The following is a 16982-nucleotide window of genomic DNA, read 5'->3' as shown; positions in this document are numbered from 1 at the left end:
TAGATGGGTGCTATGGTCACATTATCTGCCAACACTGCTCCAACACTGACTGGATGCCAAGTGCTGCACAGGAGCAGCACTGGGACACATGCCGCAGTGACGGACTGCCGTTTCTTGCATCAAAAAGACAGCTCTGAAATCCAGATCTTCCGTGTCTCTTGGAACAGCTGCTGTCCCACTGGATAAGAGTGAAATGGCCAGTGCTAAATTTAGGCTGGTACCACTTCACAGCTACTATTATATGAGCCCACAGGTTTAAGCAGGCCTCAGCTCACTAGCCGCAGTTTACACAATCCTCAACTGCAACTCAGATGGAGCTTGAGAACTGCTGGGTGGTGCTGCTGGGTTACCCACAGACTTGTTCATTCCTCACCATGTACGTTTCCATTGTTCCTGAACACTGACTGCATGGTGATAGCAGAAATCCTTCTCTCCTAGCAGGTTTGAAAACATTTAAATGAACTTGAATATTTTTATCCTACAGTGGATGAGAATAATTATTTGGTAGCATATCCTTGCAAGCCACCAAACCAGCACACTTATCTGGGCGGCTGTTGCCATGGCATCTATCCAGCCTTTTCTCAGCATCCTCATTTTCTGAGATTAAGAGAAAAGAGGAAAGGAGGCACCAGTTGAAAGACGCACAGCAAGGGTGCTGTGTCTATAGGATGTATTCATAATGTTTGAGCTAGTTGGTATTTTTTCTCTGTATGGTATTTCATCCATGGGAAACTGTTTTCCTCTCCTCTCCTCTCCTCTCCTCTCCTCTCCTCTCCACCTTCTTCTCCCCCTTCCCCTACTCCCTTCTTTCTCTTTCCTTCTCTTTTCTCAAAGAAAACAGGTTCTTTAAAAATATTTCCATTCTGTTAGGTTAAAGGTCACCTTACCTAAGTTTAGCCATCTATGTGCCTTGCCTAAAGGGGCTGTCTAGGCTCCTGTTATGAGAAGGGCTCTTCCCAATGGCAATTTGTGTAGCCCACCTTGGACCCCTCATGTAAAGTGAGACAACTTCCCTTTGGAAATTTTTCTCTCTCTCCTTTAACTACAGGCAGAACATGGACAGACTATGATTTACGGAACCTAACTCTACAACCCAGAGTTAGGTTATAAAGCAGGTATGTTTTTATTCAGCATTTGGCGACAAGCTGGGTGCAAGGGGGATAGCTCCTCCGAACTTGCACAACGTAGGACAAAAGCTTGGTACAGATATAGGCCGAACTAATACATAATCAGTGTTTTTCCTGGAATTCGTATACATATTCATTACATTTCAGAGAACCCATCAGCATATGGTCCCTCCATCTTGCACGTGCGCTGTGAGCAGTGGCGGTCTTCTGGTGGTCATGGGATGGAGGCTCATCGTCTTCAACTGAAGTAATCCGATCCCGACCTGTTCCTTGTGTGATGTTCTCTTCAAGTTTGCAATGGAGTTTCAAGATGTTCTTCTCTTATCTGGCCTCAGATCCTGCTTACCTACATTCCTATACAATAGTTAACCTTATCTTGTTCTCTCTTTACTCACATTCCTATACAATGGTTCCCTTATTTACTGCACATCCTGCTTGCTACATTCTTTTGTCTTGCCACAGTGATTGCTTTGGACAATGGACAGGTTGCTGTGGGACATGGTGGACAGCGGTGGGGCCTCTGCTGTTTTTAGCTGTTCTTTTGATGTGTACTGCAGCCCACGACGTCCCGGGTGCAACCTGCGAGCTTGTCATTAGGTCCTACAGCCTGGTATGAGCTGCAGCTGACCGTGCGGCACACATAATAGCTTACTCTGAGTAACACAGCTTTACCGAGATAACATTTTCTTTACCAGCAATGTAGGATTACAGATAACTACCCCTTGGTCTCCGCTCCCCGGCAGGCACGGCACGGCACGGCAGCACAACAGAACCACCAATGCGAGGCGGCCGCACCGCATACATACAGCACAGGGAACCAACCAGGGCCCGCGGAAGCCACTTCCGCTCCGCCACGCCGAGCCCCGCCGCGCACCCGGAAGCAGTTGTGGGGGTTATAGCGGAAGCGGGGCGGGGCTCGGCCTCTTTGGTGCTGGCGGCCGGCGAAGATGGTGAGTGCTGTGCTGCCTGCGCGGGCATCGGTCGACATCCACCACACGGATGGGCCCTGGAGGCCGGCGGGCCTCGCTGGTGCTCGGAATGGCCCCGTGCACTGTTGCGGCCGGGCCTGGTGGCGGGATGGCTCTGCGGGGGGACGGCTGCGAGGCCGCGGCCTGGGAGCCTGATGGCGGGCGCGGCGCTGGGCCCGGTCCCGTTGCGGAGGGCGAACGCGGGGCGTCTCGTCCCAAGCGGGAGTTACAGGGCTGCGCTGTCTGCAGGGGGCTTGTCAGTAATGTGGATCCGAGCGGGCCGGGGCTGACGGCACGTGGCTAGATTAGCAAGAGGGGAATCGACTATGATCTGTGGTGAGCGTATGGTTGACGTTACTGAAGGAATTGCCTTTACTCGGGAAAAAAATTTAACATTAATGAGTTTGGGGGCAGCTTTGATGGTAACTACTGGGTAGTTTCGTTCAGCGGCAGGTGGGGGACAGGGCTGGATGGCACAGAGGCGTGTAAAGAGCTGATCTCTAAAAATGGAAGAGGCCTACAAGTAAAACTGGGTTGGTGACTGAGCACAGCGTGCCACCGTCATGCTTACTGGTTTTAAAGAACCGTGCTTGTTTTTTTTTGATGAGCTTATTAGTTGTGGTATGTACCTTGGAAAATGGTGATGGTATTTACAAGTGTTAAAATGTTTTTCAGACAAAGGGTACATCATCCTTTGGTAAGCGACGGAATAAGACACATACTTTGTGTCGTCGATGTGGATCCAAGGCATACCACCTGCAGAAGTCAACCTGTGGGAAATGTGGATACCCTGCCAAGCGTAAGAGAAAGTGTAAGTAAGGAGGTTTTGACTGACTTGAGTTTAAATGCTTGTGTTTCTTTGTTTTCAGGATGTCAGATTATTTTCAGGCTAGGGAAAAATACTCTGGTATTTTATGCCTTTTTGAAACTAAATTAGCAGTTTGTAGTATTACTGTGTAAAAGTTGATCTTGTTTGAAACTTTTTTCTACTTCTATCAGTGAACAGTTGGCTGTTGAAATGTTTTGTGCAGATCAGCATTAACAGTAATTTATATTTTCCAGACAACTGGAGCGCAAAGGCTAAAAGACGCAACACCACTGGTACTGGTCGCATGAGGCACCTGAAAAAGGTGTACCGTCGCTTCAGGTATGATGTGTTCTTGTTAATTTGTGTAACATGAAAACACACAAGATATCGCTTGATTACAAAATCAGTCACCCAGTGTAGACACGTTTGTTTAGAACACTTAACATGGTGTGATCTTTTAAAATATGCTGTGATATAAAGAATGCACAGCATGTTGCTTTGAGGTTGAAAAGCTTGCTGTTAGTAACGCACAGGTTGCATAAGAAGCTCTGATGTTTCTTTTAAATATGAGCAGTACAGAACACAGGGTATGGTAATAAAATGGCTGCACTTGAAAGAGAATAGTGCTTTGTTTGCCATTGCCTGTATTTCTAAGTCAGTTGAGTTGCTGGTTACACTCTAGTGTGGATTTTTATAGCAGAATTCATGAAATGTGTTCCAGTCCCTCTACTTATGCACACACAAAAATTACTTATTTTTCTGTTACTTAGAGCTCAATTAGCAGTAAGTAGCTGTTCATCAGATTTTGTGTTACAGGTTTCTAGAAGTCAGTGTGAAGCTTTGAGCTGTTCTTACAGGGTACTGTAGGGATGGGTACTATACTGTGAAATTACCTAATTTAAGTTCTAGAGCTAGCTATAGTTAAGGGATCCATTGTATGGGTGTTTTTTTTTTAATTATCAGTCTTCCCCAGTTGCAGCCAGAAAATACTTTGTTGTGCAACTGCAACACCCATTCCCTTAAGAGTGGCTGAAATATCAGTGTTGCATAGAACAGCAAGCTTAAAACTGACTCTTTTGTCACTACTGTCCTAGTTTTCTAAAAGCATAGAGAATTTCTGTAAGAAAATTTTCTTGCTTTTTCAGTACTAACAAACACTGAAATGCTTTGCTGAGTTACTTAAACTATAGGGTGCTTTCAGTAGATCTGAGTTTTACTGAGTTGGCTAGGTTACTAAAGTCTTTCTATTTGAAGATACCAAATTTACTTTCTCAGAAGAGAGAGAAAACAATACTGCTTATTCCAAACAGCTTGTCAATGATGTTTCTTACTAAAATGTCTGAACATATGAACTTCATAGTGATTTCAGTGCATTACTGAGATAAGCTGGAAAAATGATGAACTATAATATTACTTAAAACAGCCTTGAGGAAATAACGTCCTTTGAACACATGGTGACTGTATTATTACTTGCAGGAATGGATTCCGTGAGGGAACCACACCGAAGCCGAAGAGAGCAGCTGTTGCAGCATCCAGCTCATCATAAAGACTCATCTATTTGCTAAAATAAATGGTCTTACTCATAAAATGTCACCTTTTATATATGTACTTCAGTGAAAAAGGGGATATCTGAAAATATGTATACTTATACAGTTTTCAGTGATACAAAAAGATACATTAAAAGTAATTCTTTGCTTGACTCCTCATTTGATAGCATCTTTACGTTGAAAACGGTCATTATCTCTGTGCTGCATTTAAAAAGAAGCTTTTAAGGGTTATTTGAGAAATCCCACTTGCAAGAGAAATTGAATGCTGGTTGTGGGCTTGTTCCTAAGTTTTTCTGGGTAATTCACGGGCACAGCAAATGATAATGTGGCTAATGGCTTTAAGTGCTGTTCTGAGATGCAGTAGTTTAAGACGGATGCCCAGAGTTAGCCACATTATTTATTATTTTGTGATTCTGAAAGGCCGACTAAAGTATTACTTACTCACTTGGTCACTGCTTCTTGGGGTAGGGTGGGGGAAATTACTCCAAGGGCTGTATTGCCAGGAAAAAAGAAGAAAACTATCCAAACTATCTTGGAAAATCAATGTGGAAAGATGAGGGAAAAATAGGTAAATTAAGCTGGGTATGAACAAGTAAATCAAATGGTAGTAGTAAGATACAGATGAGAGTAGGCCACATGCAAGTACGTCTGAATTACAGACTGATACCTGATGAGCTTAGATGTTATACTGTGTTACTGGGTTATTGCTGGCTTTAATCCTGTCTTAAAATAATAGAGGATGGTGATCCTAGAACAGAGGATTTTCAGGTGCCTTGAAGAGAAAATCAGGATAAGGTGGAAAGGAACCTGATACTTGCTTTAAGCTTCTGAAACTGCTTGCAATTCTTCTGGTTTCATCATTATTTTCTGTTCTGGAGCAGCGCGATGTTTGCTGCATTTTTAATTGTTCTTAAAATTATTGATGAGAGGCAGGAAATAAGTTCATTTGGGTTATGGTAAACATACTCAAAAAAAGCTCAGGTAGCTCAGCAGTATGTCTGTCACAATTGGCTTAGAAGTAAGCTTTGCTGAATGCAGACTCTTAGGCACTCACTTATTGTTTCTCCTAAGTGCTGAAAACTTAAGATGCGTTGGTGGTTTCTTTCGTGTACAAATAATCTCTTGTCATGTTGGTAAAATAGTCCTAACTCGGGAGTTATTAGAATTGAGCCTTTGTACTGTGCTCTCTCTAGTACGTTCTGTGTTTATAGAACTACTAACTTAGATCCATGATTTTTGCTTTCCTCTGACTGATAAATCAAGCACAGGTAATCCAAGAGACTATTAGACCATGTAGTCTAAATTACATGAGAAATTATTAAATTTCATATTGATTGAAGCAAGAATCCTGTTTCCAGGCAACAGCATATCAGCTTATTTAAATTAAAAGTTTCTCAAAATCAGTGTTCCAATGTCTAGCTCTAGAAGTAACAATACCAGAATTTAAAAAGAAAGAGGGGTTCTTGCCAGCTTGACATGACTCAGTATCCATCCTGTATGGAGGAATTCTGCGTAGTGCCATGGAGCAGGATTTCATCTGTGTTGATTCCTCTGATAAATTAAAAGGAAATGACCTGACAATCTGACACAGCTATTGAATGCATAGTGGACCATAGTTAATAGACAACTAATTAGGGAATTACTTTAAACCTAGAGTTTTAGTTTTACAGTAGAGTGACTTTGCTTATATGTTGCAGTTGATAAAAGCTAATACGCTAAAGATCATTTTGCCTTTTAATATCGTACTTCCTGCAAAAACACATAAATACTAGTACCTATTTAGGTCATTTTCATGTGTGCACTGGCAAACTCAAGAGGGCGTTCTGACTTTTGTCAGTGTGAAGTTGTTGCCTCCACAACAGGAACAGCTGTAGATGTTTCTACAATTAGTATGCTAATGTATAGTGCTAATTTCAGTTTATGTAGAAGCTGAAATCTAAATGTTGCTGCATTAAGTGTGAAGACTGGTCTTCACACAATTAAAAATGCAGCTACTTTTAAAACAGCGGCACAAGGAAACAAAATCCACTAGATTTAGTAGCCTCCTGGAAAAGGTGACTAACGTATAGGATCTATGAGGAAAAAGTTGGGGAGAAGTTAATCAATTTTTCCTTAAGAATTTACATGAGTAGTGTTTGTGCTTTGGCTCATGACAATGATTTTAAGACCTAGCAGAAAGTTTTCCACAGGCAGCCTCACTACTACTCTAGATTCTTAAGCTTCCCTTTTGTATTAAAACTTGATTCAGAGTCTTGCAAATGAAGTAATTTTCCTACAGTATTACAGATTACCACAAGCTGTACATTGGATACTATACAGATTTCAAGCATCTAGATGCTTGATTACATAATCTAGGTCACCTTGTTTTGTAACTACAAAAATTTTACAGGAAGATGAAGGAAAAAAAAAAGGTGGAGCAAAACTCAAATGTGGATTCCTACTTGAAATGTACTTTCCCAACAGATAATAGCTGAAGAACCAGACAGACTAAATTGTTAGCAGGCTCCACTTGTATTTTGTTTTTACTAACAATGAGCTGCTGTTTGTAATAGTGTGGGAAAAAGAAAAGAGCAGAGCCTTCTTATTGTTAGGAACTAAGGCCTGTAGTGCTCTGAATTTTCTTCAGAATTTGAAATGTAATCAATCACTGGGATTATGTAAACAACTAAGGAACGCTTAGAGAAATTATTTTTTGGTATTTTGTCAAATATCTGCATTCTTACCATACACTTCTCTCACATTTGAGGAATACTGGTAGACTATTTCAGGTTTTTTGCTCCAGTATTTGCAGCTGTCACCTGTTTCACATGCAATTGAGCAGCATTAAACTCTTGCAGTCAAACATTTGTTTTCATCTACGTGCTTGTTTTTATATTTCTTAAGCTTTTATGAACTATTCATGGTTCTCTCGTGGTTTCTTTCCTGGGAATTTTCAGATGAGAGTCTACTACCTGGCCTTCTGTGAAAATGTTTTGAAAATACAATGTCTATCCCTGATGTTTACTCTTCTGCTGTTGGAGATGGGAGGTAATGGTGGTGGATAGAATGTCATACAGTAAAAAGTTGGTAAATCAACATCAAATATGTTGTAATGTTAGTACTTTAAAGCTGAGGCCTCATTAGATTATGGAATTGATATTCAAGTAAATAAGCACCATGCTTGTGCTTGCTAATAGCTCTGAACTTCTGCTTTTCCTTAACTGTAAGGGATGTCATTTACACGTAAGCAGAACAGTAGGAAATCACATGGATACAGATGGGAACAAGCCTGATGCTTGTTCTTATCCTCCCCCGATGCAATGTGTCTGAGGATTTGTTAGGAACTGATGGGTCTTGCTGCAGAGGACAGGAGGTTTTGCTACTAGAGCTCAAAACTAGAAAAAGAGAAATTACATTTCCTTCCTATTCTTTTCCAGTTACAAGGACAGACACACACAAAAGACAATATAATTCAAGTGCTGGACATGGACTGTAATAAAAAGTAGAATTTCTGTCTTTAGACAGTGTCCCAAAAGAGCTTAGATAACATACCTGAATTCAGAAGTTGGCATCTTTACACATTAACAGACGATTACTGAGGAATGCTAATACCTTCTTGTCCTGCATCATATGTTTTATATAAGCTTGCTCATGTTAAAGATCTTACTTTTCATGTAGTGTTGGCTGAAAGTATCTCATTTTCTGCTTAAATATAATCCTTGTGAAAATACTTGGAATTTAAATTCTAAATTACTCAAAAATCATTATTTTCCTTGTTTTGACTATTTTACCATGTAAAATGTTACTATGTTTAATGTGAATTTTAGCAGGGTACATATTAACAATAGTACCTACATTTTTTACTGGTCTATGTTTGACGTTGGCTGAACAAATGACAAGGTTTAATCAAATGAAAAAGGTTTTTTAAAAAAAAAAAAATTACTCTGAAATTTACTGTTTCCTTCTGCCATAGATATAAACAGATGGGTATTGATTTTTTTTTTATGCTATTAGCATAGAGGGATGTTGTGAAACATAAAGATATTTTTAGGGACCAGAATTTCTTTTCCAATTTTCTGTTAAATTCATGACTGCTGTAACACAATACAGAATGCTCTCTGAATCAAGTTTAAGCCCATAACTATAAGAGTGTATTTTTAACTTCCTGTGGTGTTTACACACTGACATTTTTATGCAGCTTCCGTAATAAATTCGTCTGTTTGAAAATGCGTTCAGTGGCTGTGCTTCAGTGAGGCAGGAAAAAGCATTTCAATTGCTGTCATTCCCTTGGTCTGGAGGGGGATGGGATCTGGCAGTAACATTCCCCTTGAGTCAGTGATCTTCCCAGGACAAATATCTGCTCAGTTATCACCAAATGTCTTAGGTCTTAAAGACTATCTAGTTCTAACCCCTTCCATGGGCAGAGTTGCCATCCACCATATCAGGCTGCCTAGGGTCCCATTCAACCTGGCCTTGAACGCCAGGGGCATCCACAACTCCTTTTGGTAATGTGTGCCAGTGCCTTGCCACTGAAGAGTTTCTTCCGAACATTTAGCCCCAAATTTCCCATTATTTAAAGCCTTTCCCCTGTCCTATCACTATGAGATAGTTACTCTCCATTCTGCTTGCAAGCTCCTTTTAAGTACTGCAAGGCTGCAATGAGATCTCCCCAGGGCTCCTCTTCTCCTGGCTGAACAAACCCAACTCCCTCAGTGTCTTCATAGGAGAGGTGCTCCAACCCTCTCACCATGTTTGTGGCCCTCCTCTGGACCACAGTATGGACCACCCAATTGACGCTCTTCTTTTAATTCCATCTGAAGGCACGGTAAGAAAGCAATTAGAAAATAATGTTTGCAGGCAAGAATAGCTGTTGGTCTGTGGGATGTAAGAAGTGCAAGGCAGAGCAGCAGACAGGTGGACCGTCAGGGCCAGAAGTACCAGTGCAATGCTCGTAAATGAGTGGATTAAGATCTGTTTCCATCTCAGGAGGGTCCTATTCACCTATTCCCACTGGAATCCTGCTGGCTCTGGATTTGGCCTGGGTGAAGGGAAATGGGTGAGAAGAACTAACAGGTTTAATCTGTGACATTGATTAAAAATGCAAAGACTTGACAGGTCAGTTTGTTCTGACGGCTGCTTTTGCTGCCATGGGAGCAGTAGGACTGGTTTGGTGGCAGCTAACTCTCCTCAGCTACCTCCCTGAGGGAGCAGGCTGAGTACAACGTAGTGACAGAAACACGGCTCTGCCAGCCTTCTTCATCTTACACGCCCAAAGGCCGCCCGTTGCTGAGCCACGCTGGGAACGCTGCTGCCCATTTCTGAATTAAGAGCAAGTACGCAGCGAAGACATCCCTCACGACAATGCCGTGAAAGACTACGGTAGCTCTCATCCGCACTCAACCCGGAAGTAGCAGCGCACGGCGCCTCCGCCCCTTGCCGGAAATGGTTCTCTCCGGCGGAAGGCGGGAAAGGAGAAATAAGGCACTCACTTCCGGGGGTTGTCTACGGTCGGGCGCTCCTCCTCGCCGGGGGCCCGGCCCAGCACTATGCGCAGACTCGGCTCTTGGCTCAAGATGGCGGCGGCAGATAAACAGAAGCACGAGCACGGGAGAGTGAAGATTGGGCACTACATCCTGGGCGACACGCTTGGCGTCGGTACCTTCGGCAAAGTCAAGGGTGAGCCGTTGCGCCGTCTTCTCCTTCTGGGTTGGGGCTGGGGCCGGCTGCCAGCCGGGATGTGGCTGAGGGCGTACGGGGGCTGCCGGGGCCCTAGCCGGAGGCTTGCCGCGCTGTTGGGCGGGGAGGCGGCAGCTATATCACGGGGTGCCGCGGGGCCGAGGGCTGGGCTCTGAGTCGTGCTCGTGTGGCCGCGGCGGTAGCCCTGTCTGTGGGGGGCGGCCGGCTCGTGGAGGCGGCAGCGGGCATGGTTGGGCGGGGCGGGGCGGCTCTTCGGGTGGGGGATTTCTCTTCCGCGTTGGCGGATATCATTCCCGGAGCAGAATTCCTGTGTGCGCTACAAGTATGAGCGCATCTGTAACGGAGGTGGCCGACGTACAGACAGTGCTGCCCTCGGGATTGCATTTTGTCCCGCAAATACTTGACATCCTTATAAGGATAACGAGTTTTCTTGCTTTGCAGAGGGTAAAGCATTTAAAAAAAAAACAAAAAAAACTTGCCTGAAATTATTTGAGTAACAAGGGCTGCTGTTGACATAGATGTATGGGAAGTCTTAATGCTGAAGCTGATTGTAACTGAAGTTTCTCTGCACCTCAGACTTGCACAAATGGGCATGTAAATAGCGTGCAGCAAATATGATGCCTACTAGGAAAAGAGATAAAGACTTCCTTAATTCCTCTGCCTCCTTTGGTGGCTCTGATAAGGTTTCCTCACTTGGCGGTGTGAGCTTATGCTATAAGAAAAAGCTTGTCTTGTTTTTATTCAGCTGGGGTTTTCCTTGAGTTTGTGTGATGTGAGGTTGGGCTTTGTCATGGCTTCAGCGGCGCAGAGCTGATTTTGTTCATAGTATCTGGTATGATGCCGCGTTAAATTGGGTTAACCTATGCATTTTTCTTGGGAGAGAGTATTTAATGGCAGCAACAGCCCTAAAAATGAGTTGGAAAAACAGATTTGTGAGTAACTATCAAAGCTTTTCCAGTGTTAAGATAACCGTCAGATGAATTCATCATTTTTGCTTGGTGTTTTACTATCACAGATGGTTGCTACTGATGTGATGTTCTGCCTCTTTAACTCTTAATTTGGCTCTGTGATCCTGAGTTAATTACTTAGTTCATGTGACTGTGCCTCAGATGGGCATTCATGGCGAAGAAACTGGTTCTAGCATTTTTTGCCTTTACATCCAGGCAAAGTAAAAATATCACTGACATGAAAGGCAAAAAAGAATGCTGGAAGTAAATGAGTTTTGTGAAGTACATTCTCACTTAAATTATACAAGCATTTGACATAAAACACTTATTCTAACCTCAGCAATTTTGGATGTCAGGGGAAAGTTCTTTACAGAGGGAGTGGTGAGATGCTGGAACAGGCTGCCCAGGTTGGTGGTGGATGCTCCATCCCTGAAGGTGTTCAGGCACAGGTTGGATGGGGCAATCTGATCTAGTACCAGATCTGGAGGTTAGTGGCCCTGCCTGTGGCAAGGAGGTTGGAACTTAATGATCCTTGGGGTCCCTTCTAAGCCAAGCCACTCCTTGATTACTAATGTTGTCTTTTTTAAAAATTGATCATGTTTTCTGCTGAATCCAAAGGCAGAATTAGTTCTACGTGTTCCAGATGGTTAGATTTCATAAGGAGAGGAGTAGTCAGACATCTAGTGATTTGTAATGAGAGTGAGGATGCTGTTTGTGGTTGTAAATACAAAATATTTGTCCAAGCCTTTAAAACTAGGCCAAGAACACTGATCTGTATAAACTGCAAAAATGATATAAACAGGCCTTGTTGAAACTTGAGAGGGAACAGTGAATGTAAGTTTGCTCTCTGATGTATTTGTTAAGTAGTATGTCTTTGCACAGCATTAACTGCTGTGGTGTGTTTTCTTTTTTTCTACAAGTTACTAACGGCGTTATCTTAATTTTAAAGGGTGCTACTCTCTACTGAGCCTTGGCTTAGATTGTTGGTTTCTGGCAATGTATTTGATTACATGTGTTTTTTTCCAACCTTAATAATTTTATGACTACTAAAATAATCTAGTCCAACCATCAAACGAGGCAACCTAAGAGTCTGCTCCTGCGACTAAATTTCACCTTTTAGTCTCCTGTGCCAAAGATCTCATAAGTCTTTTGGGTTTTATACAGCTTCAGGTATGGCCAAGTGAAAGCAACCCAGCAAATGCCAGACCTGACAGATTGAGGCCGTATAATTACATGTGACAGTAAAGCCCAGGTTTTAGTGAGAGCCGCCTGTGCATTGCACGGCTGTGTTTTTCTGCTGCTTCTACCTTCAACTGCCTTCCTGTTGCAGAGGACATCCAAAGAGACACTCCTCAGTGTGCCCATAACTCATACCTAATCTCATAAGAACATCATATTTCCTGTGGCTTGAGGTTGTTTTTCTTTTCCAGCTGAAGGCCTACTGACCTGAATTTAGACAAATGTCTCTGCACTTAAACAGTTGAAACTGTAGTTGAAGTTGTTGCAACTTTAAGGATCTATCTGTAAGTGTCTTTGAAAAATTGCTGCTGTGCATAGCCATATTGAAACTTGAGCCACATTGAAAATTGTATTAGTGATAGAACACAAGAAAATGGTATCCGGTTGCACTGAGGAGGTTTGTATAAGATATCGAGGAGAATTCCTTCCTTGAGAAAATGAACATATTTGAGATCTGTGAATGTGCCACTAAGGAAAATAGTTTAGTGATGGGACTTGAGTGGTCACGTTGGTAGTTGGATCTGCTGATCATGAAGGTTTTTCAAGCAAAGATGATTATCAACCTAGAGTCTATAATCAAAGAATAAAGTGAGGTATATTAGGTATACAAAGGGACCTTTCTTTGCAGTGCTTTTATTTTTTAAGACTGGTGGAGTACTAGAATGATTAACTTGATTAACCTAAATATACTTCTAAATTGTAAGCCAACCCTTTTGTAGATAAAACGTATGCTAAGGTGTAATACAGAGTAGCTTACAGAAAGATAACACTGGCTTCTTGGTTTTCTATGGGCTGTACATGATGTTATCACCTGAGGTCTTGCTTTCAGTTCCATTCTTGCGCTGAATTCAAAAATAGCCAGCAGTTCCAATAAACTTTGAACTGCTCTATCTTAAACTTATTTTTTATGGCATGTGAATATCTGACTGCTTATTTGTGGAATTACGTATCAGTTCTCATCTGAGGTGCATGCAAAATAACGATGTTGCAAAGCTACTTTACAGTAGTGAAATAAAACAACAGATCTTTTTATCTTGACTTTTTTAAAGCATGTAGAAACACTTGTTTGCTATTGCATTAAACAGTGAAGTGAAGATTACTTTTGTCTGGGAAGAATGAAAGATTTTTTCTGGGAAGAGTGCCGTCTAGTATTTAAAGTATGTGATCTGTAGTGGTTGGCTGGTGCCAAGTATACTCTGTGGAAAACATTTGCAAGAATCATTCTTATTTCATGAAGGTGATTATTGGAAACTTCAATCCTAAAGATAGATTTCATATAAACTTAAACTTGAGGGGGAAAAAAAGGGGGAGGGGCAAAAACTACTGAAAAGACTCATTCATTTCCTAACGACTTCTCAGGCTTTTGGAATCTTTCTGTACTTGTGGAAAGCTGCTATGTTTTTATTTCAGTAATTTATTTGAAGTTGTCAAACAGTGCTAAAGAGGCAGAAAAGCTTGTTTTCATCTAGGGCGTACTGACAAACCATAAATGAAACAAATTTACTGATAGATGAGGCCATGTCTGTGAGAACTGAATATGTGCTAAGCTGTACAATTGCTCAAATGTATATGCTATCGTGCATTCTTCAGCAGTGTGAACATTCTTGCACAGTGCTTTGGTTATTCTGTTGCTTTTTAGATAATGGCTCCTCAGAATCAGAGGAGGCTTGTTTTTTGTTTTCCCCACAGTGCAGTTGGAGTGAGCCTACCTGCGTTAGGTACAGAACGTATCCCACCACCCTGTCAGGGTGGTTCAGAAACTTGCACGATCCAATGTGTTGTTACTTCTCTGCTGGAATTTTTACAAACTGCTTTGTTTTACAAAGTAATCATCTTTTTGTTATAAAAACAGTATTGAGGAGAAGTTTATTGATATCTCTGTCTCTCTACTATGAATTTTTTTCTCAATTGCATTGGATTTTTAACTCAGTGTAGAGAGCTTCATGTTGAAAATGATTGATAGACTTCTCAAAATTCTGTCAAAATTAACTCTTGAACGCAGAAAGGTTTTTGTGGATTGTTGCAGGAAAGAACTGTGCCTTTCAGAAGAGTTAGGCTGTCATATACCACTGGCCCCTAGCTTTATCATCTGAATACTGGTTTAGTCCTTGATTCTGTGCTCGACTTGACATTTTCACTAATGTTTTCTTTTTCTAAAAGCGAGATAAGTGCTTCCAGATCAACTAACTGCACTGTAAAATAACAAATGCAAAATCATTGAAGGCTTTGCAGTTAAATGTATTATTATATGTGATGTATAATATATAGGAACTGGTTCTCCAGCATGGAGTTATTAAAAAAACATTAGAATTGCTTATCATGGCCTTCCTGTGGTTGTATTTAAATAAAGCTTGGGATTTAGATAAATTCTTCAGTGAAGAAGTAGATGCATGTGAGTGAGTCCACTGTGTTGTGCAGAGGTACCAGTGTCAGTCAAGTGGACAAAAATTAACCATTTAGGTGTCTTGGAATCTGGCTTGCCTTTAGAAGGCAGGAGTTTGAATAGCAACTGAACTGAAGTGGATGTAGTTGTGATACTAGCAGTGTTGGATATCTGCATAAGTTTCTGCAGGCACTCATTCAAGTCTTACAGTGAAACAGATGCTTACGTTCTGTAGTATATCTGTGATCTGGTATTGCATTTTCTTAGTAACTTTGTTGTGGCCTTTTCCAAAAGTACCTGCAAACTTAAGGAATTTAATGTTTTACACTACCAACTTCCCCTGAAACAAAAACTCTTTTAAAAATGGGAAGAAACTTAGAAACGTAAGCGATTGCTTGTCATAGGTAACACTGGATCCTATTTTGTGCATTTCATCTATGTTTTGCTATTTATAGAATGAAACTCTGGTGTGATGTACTTGCTTATTGTGTAAGGTCCTATAGGGTGAAACTGCTACAAAGACAGATAAATATTTCAAGATTGGATACTCTTAGCCATAATTCCGATTGCTGAAATAGGGTTCTTGAGGGAAAGGAAACAGTTGTTTTAGTAACAGCAATGCTTGCTGGCTGAGTAGAGGAGCTGCAGGGAGAGCAAGTCTGAGAGGATTATCAAGTGAACTTAGATTGACTCATACAGAGAAATGAAATGGTCTTCCTCCTTAACAAGGATGGCAATGTTTTGAGATACAAAAATGTTTTGCTTGCATTTGTGCAAAAATTCAGTCATTCAGCAAGAGTTCCAAATCTGAGATTTAAGGTTGTTCTTAACATTTCTAATTAGTCTTCTCTCAATAGAATTTAGAGAAGTATTTGGGGTACAGCAGAAATGATGTGCCGTGTGGTCTTCAACCTCCCTAAAGATAATGGGGATTTGTGGAATCTTAATTGTAGTATTTCTTGGCTGTATTTGAAATGATCTGACTGTCCTTTGTGGAGCAATTTACAAATCTCACTAAATTCTTTTTTGTTCCTTGTAGTTGGCAAACATGAGTTAACTGGACATAAAGTTGCTGTGAAGATTCTGAATCGACAGAAAATTCGCAGCCTTGACGTTGTAGGAAAAATTCGCAGGGAGATTCAGAACCTCAAACTCTTCAGACATCCTCATATAATTAAGCTGTAAGTTTTATTTGCTATAATCAGATCTATTTAAGCAATAATCTCTTTTGCTCTCACTGACTTGAAATGTGTCTAAAGGGCAGTAGTATTAGCAGTCGCTTCTTAGGAAACTGACTAGTCCTAAGAAGCAGTATTCCATTTTCAGTATCCCCTGTAACGCATTTTCACAACACTGATCTTCTCTGGGGGTCAGGGAAGTGTGCTTTAATGTTCTTTTTCTAATTATATTTGTTTTTGTTTTTTTTGGCCTAGAATCAAATTAAGAACAAGGTTGTAAAGTGTACTTCTATAGGAAGCTTACTGCATTTTTTCCTCAGTATTTTTTAACAACATGCTGATCAGTTACCTGTGATTTCTCCAATGTTGATGCCTCTGCAAAATTTTTTTAATTAAGGATGTGCAGTCTGTTAAGTGTGATCTGATATTTCAGAATTCTTTGGTATAGCTGTTACCACTTGTCTAGTATGCTAAAAGGTCGTTGGCTGCTTATCTATTAGGCAATAGTAGTTCATCAGTAGAGTTCAGAGTACAGCTAAATATGTCCTAGACTAGACACTCTGTAATTTATTTTCTAAGACTAGATACAAATGCCGTTGATTTTTGGCTTTTCATATAACCTGCCTTTGCATATATTAGGGCACATCTGGAGTGCAGACAATTCTCACTCTTAATTGTGGAGTGGCAGTTTATTTTTTTTTATTGTCAGACTTGTATTAGGATCAGGATACCACTGATAGATTAATTTTGGTTTAGGTTTCCGTTAGGTTTAACAGTAACACATAAACTGGTGCTCAATAAGATTGTCAGATCATCTCAGTAACTTTCTTCAGTTAAGAGTTCAAGAACAAGTCCAAAAACTAGTGACTGCAGTCTGTGACTAGCCAAGATATGAGGCAGAATAGTAATATGTAGCTCTTAAGTCAGCTTAACTGTTTTCAAGTAAACAATTACTCAGTGAATAGTGGTGCGAAATTCTTTCTCTTCAGCATGTGAAGGGAAGGATCAAGATGTAGGAGATGACAGAAAAGATTAAGAATACTCAGCTTTTCAACTGTTTGACCTGAATTTCCAAAGCTGAAGGGTTGTTGTCTTGTGTAAAAAAAAAA

General features: G+C 41.1%; 2 protein-coding genes and 1 non-coding gene across 3 annotated transcripts; all 3 read left to right on the top strand.

The window, feature by feature from the left end:
- The first annotated feature begins 1974 nt into the window (after window positions 1–1974).
- On the top strand, window positions 1975–4609 carry RPL37 (ribosomal protein L37). The gene is made up of 4 exons (XM_010725366.2): window positions 1975–2077; window positions 2771–2906; window positions 3158–3242; window positions 4380–4609. Exons 1-4 carry the CDS (start codon window positions 2075–2077, stop codon window positions 4447–4449), a joined length of 294 nt encoding a protein of 97 aa, XP_010723668.1. The 5' UTR covers window positions 1975–2074; the 3' UTR covers window positions 4450–4609.
- Window positions 4212–4291, top strand: LOC116217574. Its single transcript, XR_004162267.1, has one exon. It is a non-coding gene; the product is annotated as a small nucleolar RNA SNORD72 (small nucleolar RNA).
- A 5303-nt stretch (window positions 4610–9912) lies between the features above and the next one.
- Window positions 9913–16982, top strand: LOC104914853 (5'-AMP-activated protein kinase catalytic subunit alpha-1-like). Its single transcript, XM_010725365.3, has 2 exons — window positions 9913–10105; window positions 15735–16982. Exons 1-2 carry the CDS (start codon window positions 9976–9978, stop codon window positions 15878–15880), a joined length of 276 nt encoding a protein of 91 aa, XP_010723667.1. The 5' UTR covers window positions 9913–9975; the 3' UTR covers window positions 15881–16982.

This window comes from Meleagris gallopavo, chromosome Z (genome assembly GCF_000146605.3).
Source record: "Meleagris gallopavo isolate NT-WF06-2002-E0010 breed Aviagen turkey brand Nicholas breeding stock chromosome Z, Turkey_5.1, whole genome shotgun sequence".
Lineage (NCBI taxonomy): Eukaryota > Metazoa > Chordata > Aves > Galliformes > Phasianidae > Meleagris > Meleagris gallopavo.
Note: the sequence above shows the minus strand (reverse complement) of the source record. Positions and strands in the feature narration are given on the sequence as shown.

Excerpts from the sequence above, each read along its gene's own strand:
- RPL37 (XM_010725366.2), top strand. Across the intron at positions 2,907-3,157 it reads TGCCAAGCGTAAGAGAAAGT|ACAACTGGAGCGCAAAGGCT; the intron begins GTAAGTAAGGAG and ends TATATTTTCCAG. Across the intron at positions 3,243-4,379 it reads AAGGTGTACCGTCGCTTCAG|GAATGGATTCCGTGAGGGAA; the intron begins GTATGATGTGTT and ends TATTACTTGCAG.
- LOC104914853 (XM_010725365.3), top strand. The coding sequence starts at position 9,976 with ATGCGCAGACTCGGCTCTTGGCTCAAGATGGCGGCGGCAGATAAACAG. Across the intron at positions 10,106-15,734 it reads TACCTTCGGCAAAGTCAAGG|TTGGCAAACATGAGTTAACT; the intron begins GTGAGCCGTTGC and ends TGTTCCTTGTAG.